Source organism: Phyllobates terribilis, unplaced genomic scaffold (genome assembly GCF_046119375.1).
Source record: "Phyllobates terribilis strain yellow unplaced genomic scaffold, ASM4611937v1 Scaffold_9__5_contigs__length_417890890, whole genome shotgun sequence".
NCBI classification, from domain to species: Eukaryota; Metazoa; Chordata; class Amphibia; order Anura; family Dendrobatidae; genus Phyllobates; species Phyllobates terribilis.
Genome location: NW_027362769.1, coordinates 402,340,855 through 402,350,740, shown reverse-complemented (window position 1 = coordinate 402,350,740; position 9,886 = coordinate 402,340,855). Strand labels below are relative to the sequence as shown.

The following is a 9,886-nucleotide window of genomic DNA, read 5'->3' as shown; positions in this document are numbered from 1 at the left end:
GTAAAAGCGTTGATGTATTGGGGCTTTTCTCTCTTGTAGAGATTGTCCTAGTATAAGATGTGTCCAGAAATTTCTCAAAAGTTTATACTTTTGACCCTGAAAAGAAATAACCTCCTGTGGTGCTCAGTATATGGGTAGTAATGGCGTCTGGTCTTTATACCGTCTGGTTACAATCATAGATTGATGTAGGCCGTGCGCTCTGCTGCATTGCCACCATTCAGATCTGCATTTATTTGTTACTTCAATATAAAATGTTTAAATAAAATATAAATCTGCACAGAAATCCATAAGCACAAGAAAGGGTTTATTTTTGTCCACGGTGATTTACATCCTGCAGGGATTTACCTTGCGCTCCATGTACTGAGACCTGTGGGGTTCCCCTTGCTGTGTAAAAAGGACAGTACAAGGTAACAGATAGCTCAGGGCCCTAGGATTCTCAGGTTATGTCTTATAATCTTAAAGCGGTGTTAAAGAATTAAAAACATATTTTCGTTCACCCCCCAAGCAGCGCCACACCTGTCCATCTGACCAGGTCTGGTATTACAACTCAGCTCAATTCACTTAAAAAAAAGATAAAGAAATTATCCAGAAGAGAAAAATTAAGAAATGCAATAATACACAAATATCAGCGAATCTGTCTTATATTTTAGAATGTATGTGTAATTAAAGAATCCTCAGACACAAGTCAACCTAGAAATGCTTGCGCCAATGTTGAAACAACGAAGCTAGCGATACTGCCGTATACCGGTGAGATAGCGATGGCGACGGTGCTGAGCCCAGATATTATAATAGGCAGATAGTTAAAGGAGTTCAATTCTTCTTGCTCATTTCTCAAGTCATTGACCTGTTCCTGGTACATTCTGGCGTGTCCTTCATACCCCTGCGACATGTACATGTCCCGCTCCTGGGAAGACAAGAGAAAGCAGGAAAGGATATGACGGCATTGAAAGGAGATCCATAAAATGTCGGAACGACAACAATTATATTTCCTAGATGATCTGAAGGACAGGACATCTCAAAAAATCCTGATGGGGCAGAGGCAAGACATGAAAAGGCTCCTCAAAAAAATATCAAGTGTCTACTCTACGTCCAATGTGACGAGTAGTTGATCCCCCGAGGAGCCACCTATATGGATGTACCGCATGGATACTGTATATAGACAATAATATGGCATCTCAATGGTTTTTGCCTTCTGCATAACAACACAATGATTGTCCACACTGAATATACACTAGTGTAATGGGCTCACGTGCAGCAGAGCATCGTCCGGTGGATCAGCCAACTCTGGAGAGTGTACTAAGATAGTGTACTGTTCTGTATCTTTTATGTGACTCGTTTCTACTGGAGATGGAGGCGATCAGACTGTGATATTACACAACTTACTCTTTCCTTGTCCTTCATGACCGCCTGGAGCTGTTCCTGCAGGAGGAGCCTATTTTTTTTCTCCTTTTCTAAAGCTTCTTTGAAGTTCTCCTCCAAGATCTTCCTTTGATGCTCCATCTTTTTATTCTCCTCCAATCGTTGACTTTCTTCTATTTTTCGTTGTAGCTCCTCTTTTTCTTTATTCACTTTTTCTTCTGATTGATCAAAAAGGAAAAGAAGTAATGTCTGATGGGAAGACGTAATGTGTCTAACCGTAAGCACAAGTATCCATGTATGTGCTCAATGATCCATGAGCCTTCCATCAACATAACCTCCTTATGTTCTATGTATCAACATGGTTATATGGAGAAGACTAATTAAGCTAGGGAAGAGATCCATGACATACAGACATGACTGGTGAAATCCAGCAGAGGAACAAACAGGTACATGAAGCAGAGACGTAGAAAGGTAGATCATGAGTTCTATACTTTGTCTCATGGAGCTGATAGGTGAAGAAATGTAAAGAAGTCAATGGAACAAAGACTTCTAAACAGCATAGATGAAGCTTTAAACATGTAGCAGAGACACAAAGAAGTCCATAGAACAGAAATGAAGAGAGATCCATTGAGCAGGGATCAGTAAAAAAAAGTCCATGGAGAAGATCAGTGAAGTCCATGGAGCAGAGACATAGAGAAGTCAGTGGAGAAGAGATGCAGAGAGCCCGATGCAACAGAGATGGAAAGAGGTCCAAAGAGCAGAGATTCAAATAGGTCCAATGAGCAAACCATGGAGCTGAGTCAAAGAAAGGACCATGAAACAAAAAAAAAACAGAGATCCAAGGACCACAGACACGGAGAAGTCCACAGAAATAAAGAGGACTCCATAGATTAGAGGGCTATGGAGCAGAGACACTGAAGTCTATGGATCAGAAATGGAGTGGAATCCATGAAGCAGAGTCGTAGTGAATTACAAGTAGAATAGGTACAGAGAGATCCATGGAGAAAAGCCTGGAGTAGAAATTACTGTCCAACTTTATTGTAGTCCACAGAACTCTCAATAAAAACTTGTTCACAAGGAATTTTCAAACTAACAAAAATGTTAAGCTATATCTTGTCACAACTGGCAAGAATCAGGGTTCGATCATGGAGAGCGAGCCTGAGAAACGGCTACCAAACTGATTTAATGAGCCATTCGCAGTTTCACTGTACCGTCCGTGTGTTCTTACACGTGCATGGCTTCATCTTTGAGACAAGCATATGCTACTGACAGGATCAACCAGGTAGATGTGGCACCAATGCTGGTTTTGTCTCTTGGTGGTGAGGATACGCACATCTGTGTTACATTCAGAAATCTGCATCTTACAGCCTAGTCACCAGACTGAGTCACCCCAGTACCCAATCCACACGATCCACCTAAACTCCGCTGCCCGACTAATCCACCGGTCCCCCCGCTAACGCTATTCCCCGGCCTCTCCTCTCTGTCAATCCCTTCACTGGCTCCCCATTTCCCAGTGACTCCAGTTCAAAACCCTAACCATGGCATACAAAAACCATCCACAACCTGTCTCCTCCTTATATCTGTGACCTAGTCTCCCGGTACACACCTGCACGCAATCTCCGATCCTCACAAGATCTCCTTCTCTACTCCCTTCTTATCTCCTCTTCCCACAATCGCATACAAGATTTCTCCCATGCATCCCCCCTACTCTGGAACTCTCTACCCCAACACCAGACTCTCTCCTACCGTGGAAACCTTCAAAAGGAACCTGAAGACCCACCTCTTCCGACAAGCCTACAACCTGCAGTAACCCTCGCTCCACCATACCGCTGCACGGCCAGCTCTACCCTCACCTACTGTATCCTCACCCATCCCTTGTAGACTGTGAGCCCTCGCGGGCAGGGTCCTCGCTCCACCATACCGCTGCACGACCAGCCCTACCCTCACCTACTGTATCCTCACCCATCCCTTGTAGACTGTGAGCCCTCGCGGGCAGGTTCCTCGCTCCTCCTATACCAGTTGCCATCACGTTTTGTTCAAGATTATTGTAATTGTTTTCGCTATGTATACCCCGATCACATGTAAAGCGCCATGGAATAAATGGCGCTATAATAATAAATAATAATAACAACTGTTTAACCGGAGAACCTGTTCGGTGAGATGTTACTGCCAAGTGATTCACCCATCCCTTCATTGCACCGTGGCCACTTACCTTCTGCTTTCTTTTGCTGATCACTAAGAGCTTCATCGCTCTTCCTGATGCTGACAGCGATCAGCTCCTGACGCTCCTTAAACTCCTTAAGAATGTCATCAGCCTAAATATCATTTAGAAAAAGGGAGACTGGTCAACTCCTGTGACCATTATCTCATGGAGTATGTGACAGTGTCCTAATGTCCAGGAGCCCCCTCACTCACCTTTGTGCCCTTCCCTGGCTCATTTTTGTATTTTTCTTCTATGCGCTCCATTTCTTCTTTAAACATTTTGTACCCGCCCAATATTGCGTATGACCCTTGTTCTACTGAATTCTTAAGATCTTCAGAAAGTGTTTCAATCAACTTCTCACAATGAGCACGAGACGCCATGTCATTTTTCTTGAAAAATTCATTTTTTTTCTCCTCCATGATTTCCTATAGATACAGGAGTGAGAAGTCAATTTTGACTAATGAAACAAAAAAATTACAACATTTAGAATAAATATAAAGCAGAAAATTTCCCACCCTGTGACCACCAAATCCAACTTTGTGTCTGTAATTGGCTCATAACATTTTTCAAGGCTCAATGAACCTTCTCAGTATTTAGTGGGGTCTGCCAAACATTTTTGCGCATGCTACATTCATGTCTGAACTCGCCCCTACCACCTCTGACTCTATCACTAGAGGGTGCAGCATTTTCACTGTGAACAGCGCTGGGTGGTGCTAGCACAATAGTATAGCTGGTGCCATCCAGTCCAGGAGCTTGTGGATTGCTGCTACAGAGTACTAATAAGAGAGAAGAAAGTACAATCCGACCATAAAGTCCCAATACGTCGTGTATGGTGAGAACAGGGTAAGTTTTATTATTACAGGTAACAAAAATGGATCACAGAACAATGGCACGCGCGTAGGGGTGGACGCAGCCCGGGCAAGGGAGCCATTTGATTGCAAGTACATAGTACATAGTAGCTATCACCACATGAATCAGACATGATATGCGCGAATGATGTGTTATGAGGAGTACTTTCTGAGCCTGCTTGATTAATAAGATGACTTGATTATTTTTGCTGCTATGTTTGATTTCTACATAGCTTTTACTGCACTTGTTCTATTTTGTACATTCAGGGATGTCTGGGATGCACTAGCACTTTACATTTTTCTTTATAGCATTTACCCTGCAGGAGACCATATTTATATTCATATCTATATTTATTTGTATATATATCCATTTACAGCAGTATTTCTTTATCATTCATTTATTCTTTACTAATCATTTGTATCATCTGTATACTCTATTTGCTGATTTTACATGGTTTTGGTATAATATACGTGTGTATATTCTACTTCAGAACACGTGACATTAATATTTTTGTCTGGCTTCTCCCTTTATGATTTCTACATATTTTCTAGCTTTTAGATGCTTTTTGTTTCTTTTACTCTTCTCGCGCCCCTGTTTTTAGATGATTTTAGTTTGTTTTACTCTTCTCGTCATTGTTCTGTGATCCATTTTTGTTTCCTGTAATAATAAAACTTACCTTGCTTTCACCTTACACGATGTGTTGGGACTTTATCGTCGAATTGTATTTTCTTCCTTTCTCCGTTTTTACCGACTGTCCTCGGGTTTACACTAGTCCGGATTTCTGTTTAGGGCAATATGTATTTTTTATATGCCACCAGGATATACGAGTCCTTATATACACTTACCCATTATCAGGAATACATTTTTTGCTTACGCTTGGTTTATTATTTAGAGTAGTACTAATCAGATCTATTAGCTCTCTGCTGTGAGTATTGGTTGCGCCACACCCTATTTAATCCCCCACCGTAGGCTTCTTGCTGCCAGTTATAGGAGTATACTGCTCTTGTCTGCTGCTTAGTGAATCCCTTCTGGATGTTTCTGCTGTTGTTACTAGTTAATGGCTTGAAATTGTTCTTGACTCCCCAATTGCCTGACGATTCTGACTCTGTCTTCCTGTTATTGATCTTTTTTTCACTTTGTCCTTGACTTCTTATTCTGTCCTAACCCAGCTTTCTCTAGTTTTGACCCTGTATGTTGATTTTCCTCTGCCGGCTCGCTTTACCAGCCAGCAGCCAGTCTTTGAACATAAATGAAAGGGGTCCTGTATAAATCCAGATCTCTGGATTAGGGCTAAAGGATGAAGGTCTGGTTTCCCTAGGACTCACCAAGCAAAGTGAATTAAGTACAGCCTGTCCATAAAGCTAGAGCTGCCAGGCCTTCATGTATGGCTTACAGAGCTGTGATTGAAGAAACTAGAATGACAGGAATCATACGAATCATTTCAATTGGAATAGTCTTCCCAATTTCCCTATTTTGTGCTCCTATGAGGGTCATCATAAGCAGAGGAGACTGCAGGTGGAAATGACTTGGGAGCTTTGTGAGATCGGGGGAACCTTGTGTTTTATTCCCTGATGTACCGTATGCCAATCACAGGTCGAATGTGAACCACAAACCAAACAGGTTTTTGCATCTTCACTTATCATACAGATGTTTTTTGTATTTTTTTTCCCCAAGGTTTTGTTCTTGGGCCTTAATTTTTGACAGAACTTACCAAATATTGCTTATGGAACTGGTGATCATTGTCCTTGAAGGATCTTTTCATGAATATGCTCAGTGCCTCCTTCTCACACTCTGCACTTAGCTTTATAATCTGGTCGTGGGTCTCTGTAGGAAACTTGATTTTTGCTTTCATGGTATTTTCATAGTGTTGTGTCGCCTCTCTCACCGCTTTTGTGTTTTCCGCCACCGATATATTGGCTACCACGTCCTCCATGCAGGCGGCATTAGAGGAGCTTATGGCATTGGTGTACATCACGACCATGTTGGCGACAGCTGGGAATGATGAACAGATTACAAAAATATCCAGGACTTACATCCACACATGGTCTCAGGGCAGTCATAGACAGACATCACTGTGCTAATACTCACTTTCACCTGTTACTGTGTGCACATTATCCATGTACTTGACGTCAGCATTTTTATAAATGTAGTCACAGAATATATTAGTCTTGGTCAGAAACACAGGACTCAGTTGATCCTCAGACACCTCGTCCATGTTCTGGAGGACTTCCTTGTCTCCAGTTGGAAGATCAAACATGAAGCACTTGCGAGTCTTGAAATACATGCGGATGCAGTCCCTGTACCTGTTGTGATTCTCGATCTTCTCCATGCTGTCCTCCATGTTCTCAGCTTTACGAGACAGAAGAATAGACAAAGAATATCTCCACCATCATCAATTTCCTTCCACGCTTCCATCTATATCATTATATCTGACCCAAGACTCATTTACAAAGACGGCACCAATCAATGTAATTGATCCATGCTTCAAGATGGAAGTTGACCATATTATCTATATTCAGAGAGGGGCATCTTGAAACTCGTGAGCCCCAGTACAACATTTCCAACAGGGCCCCGAAACTATCACAGGTCTTCAAAAATATTAGACTTCTTATATGGACTAATTGGACCTTCTCGGCAGCTCCAGGGTCCCGGGTGCGAATAAAACCCCTGCACTTACGATAGTTACACCACTGGATGTATGGTAGGCAGAGCCAACTGTCTTTTTATCACCAATGATAGCAAATATTTCAGGTGTCAGATGTGGAATCGAAGATGTCTGTGGCTTAGTAATGCTGAACAGACGTCTGCAGAGCAGCAACATGAAGATTCGGGATTACGACCATGTGTAATCCCAGGATACCACCACATTCACACTTTATAACACCATCCTTGGTCATTTTCATCCATATTCATAATGACATAGTAACTGTGATGAATTTCAGACCAAGGGTCAGGAGCACGTGTACAGAAGAGAAGACCCCAAAGGGGATGGGCCAAACTGAGCCAGGTACAGCCCCACCAGGGCACCGCTATAAGTTGTACAAATCTAAAAACTAAAGCTCAAAGGCTAAAAATTAACAGGAACGCACACTAGGGCATTAACGAAAACCAATGCTTTAGTAATTAATATTTTTGCGCTCATCTCCTGTGCCTGTGAAAGCATGAAGAAGGCTTAGAATAAAACAGATCCAGGAGCTGCTCCGCTGGTTGGAGGATCCAATGTAGGTAGCCTCAAAAAAGGAATGTGAATAGAGGTTGTGCTACTCGTAAGTACAGGGTGGGCCATTTATATGGATACACCTAAATTAAATGGGAATGGTTGGTGATATCAACTTCCTGTTTGTGGCACATTAGTATATGGGAGGGGGAAAACTTTTCCAGATGGGTGGTGACCATGGCGGCCATTTTGAAGTTGGCCATTTTGGATCTAACTTTATTTTTTTCAATGGGAAGAGGCTCATGTGACACATCAAACCTATTGAGAATTTCATAAGAAAAACAATGGTGTGCTTGGTTTTAACGTAACTTTATTCTTTCATGAGTTTTTTACAAGTTTATGACCACTTATAAAATGCGCTCAAGGTGCTGCCCCTTGTGTTGGATTGTTAATGCAACCCTCTTCTCCCACTCTTGACACACTGATAGCAACACCGCAGAAGAAATGCTAGCACAGGCTTCCAGGATCCGTTGTTTCAGATGCTGCACATCTCGTATCTTCACAGCATAGACAATTGCCTTCAGATGACCCCAAAGATAAAAGTCTAAGAGGGTCAGATCGGGAGACCTAGGTGGCCATTCAACTGGCCCACGACGACCAATCCACTTTTCAGGAAACTGTTCATGTAGGAATGCTCGGACCTGACACCCATAATGTGGTGGTGCACCATTTTGTTGGAAAAACTCAGGGAACGTGCCATCTTCAGTGCATAAAGAGGGCAACACATCATCGCGTAGCAATTTCAGATATCCAGTGTCATTGAGGTTTCCATTGATGAAGAATGGCCCCACTATCTTTGTGCCCCATATTCCACACCATAGCATCAACATACGAGATGTGCAGCATCTGAAACAACGGATCCTGGAAGCCTGTGCCGGCATTTCTTCTGCGGTGTTGCTATCAGTGTGTCAGGAGTGGGAGAAGAGGGTTGCATTGACAATCCAACACAAGGGGCAGCACTTTGAACACATTTTATAAGTGGTCATAAACTTGTAAAAAACTGATGAAAGAATAAAGTTACGTTAAAACCAAGCACACCATTGTTTTTCTTATGAAATTCTCAATAAGTTTGATGTGTCACATGACCCTCTTCCCATTGAAAAAAATAAAGTTGGACCCAAAATGGTCGACTTCAAAATGGCCATCATGGTCACCACCCATCTGGAAAAGTTTCCCCCTCCCATATACCAATGTGCCACAAACAGGAAGTTGATATCACCAACCATTCCCATTTAATTTAGGTGTATCCATATAAATAGCCCACCCTGTATATCTAGAAAATAATGGTGATAAATCAATTGCAGTTTACTTTCAACGCGTTTCGAAGTCGCTCCTACTTGTTCCTCAGAAGAACAACGAGACGATGCAAACAGCAACTTCATGTCGGAATAAATAGTTCAAATGTTCAAAAACTGCTGCTAGGAAAGTTGAAATAAAACATCCATTGGAGGTGCGAGATTTGGGGTTTATTTATATAAAGCAAAACTAAAGTGATGGAATAAAATAAGTAGAGGAGAGTGTACTGGTCCACTGGGCAGTGTAATGGAAGACATAGAGAAGAGCAAGGAGATGAATTACAATCAAGTAGAATAAAAATGTTAAAATCAATAAAGTGGAAAGTGATGCTATAAAGGGGAAAAAGAGAACAACAGAAGATCGTGGGAAAAGGAATAACCTGAACTTGACTTGAACCTCAACGTGAGAATGGGAATTCCCAGTTTTGAGCTTATGGAGGAAGTTTGAACGATGTGGTCGGCGTGGTGTGACACAGAGAGAGGGGTGGAATAGGGGAGAAAAATATATTACACGGGTTTTTCCCTTCCCATCCTCTCCTTGTCTTCTCTTTTTCCCCTTTATATTATCACTTCTCATTTTATTGTTTCTAACATTTTTATTCTACTTGATTCTAATTCATCTCCTTGCTGTTCTCTATGTCTTCCATTACATCGTCCTGTGCACCAGTACACTGTCCTCTATGTTCCTCACCTGTCCCGCCTCCGTACCTCCCTCTCCGTAGTCCACTCTGTTGTGCTCCACGTCGGGCTTTGCAGATGGCCTGCTGTGATCCCATGTGAGCATCTGCGCCCGGGACTATTTAATCCAACATTAAGCCACTGTTTGCCCCATCTTGTGGTTCTCCTGAGGAAGAAGCCAGTGCGACTTTGAAACGCGTTGAGAATAAGCTGCAGTTGATTCATCTGCATTATCTACAGGAATTATCTACCAGCTGCGCAGCGCCTATTCACGATCCTTTACCT

The 9,886-nt window shown here is 42.3% G+C and overlaps 1 protein-coding gene across 1 annotated transcript in view; it reads right to left on the bottom strand.

Moving 5' to 3' along the window:
* Window positions 1–287: 287 nt before the first annotated feature.
* Window positions 288–9,886, bottom strand: part of LOC141161263 (guanylate-binding protein 6-like) — a 65,762-nt gene continuing 56,163 nt past the window's right edge. Inside the window, exons 6-11 of the mRNA XM_073646048.1 lie at window positions 6,500–6,760; window positions 6,123–6,403; window positions 3,775–3,987; window positions 3,572–3,674; window positions 1,384–1,577; window positions 288–904 (exon numbers count right to left, since the gene is read on the bottom strand). Coding sequence (XP_073502149.1) covers window positions 686–904; window positions 1,384–1,577; window positions 3,572–3,674; window positions 3,775–3,987; window positions 6,123–6,403; window positions 6,500–6,760 — 1,271 coding nt within the window. The 3' untranslated portion in view covers window positions 288–685. The remainder of the gene's footprint in view (window positions 905–1,383; window positions 1,578–3,571; window positions 3,675–3,774; window positions 3,988–6,122; window positions 6,404–6,499; window positions 6,761–9,886) is intronic.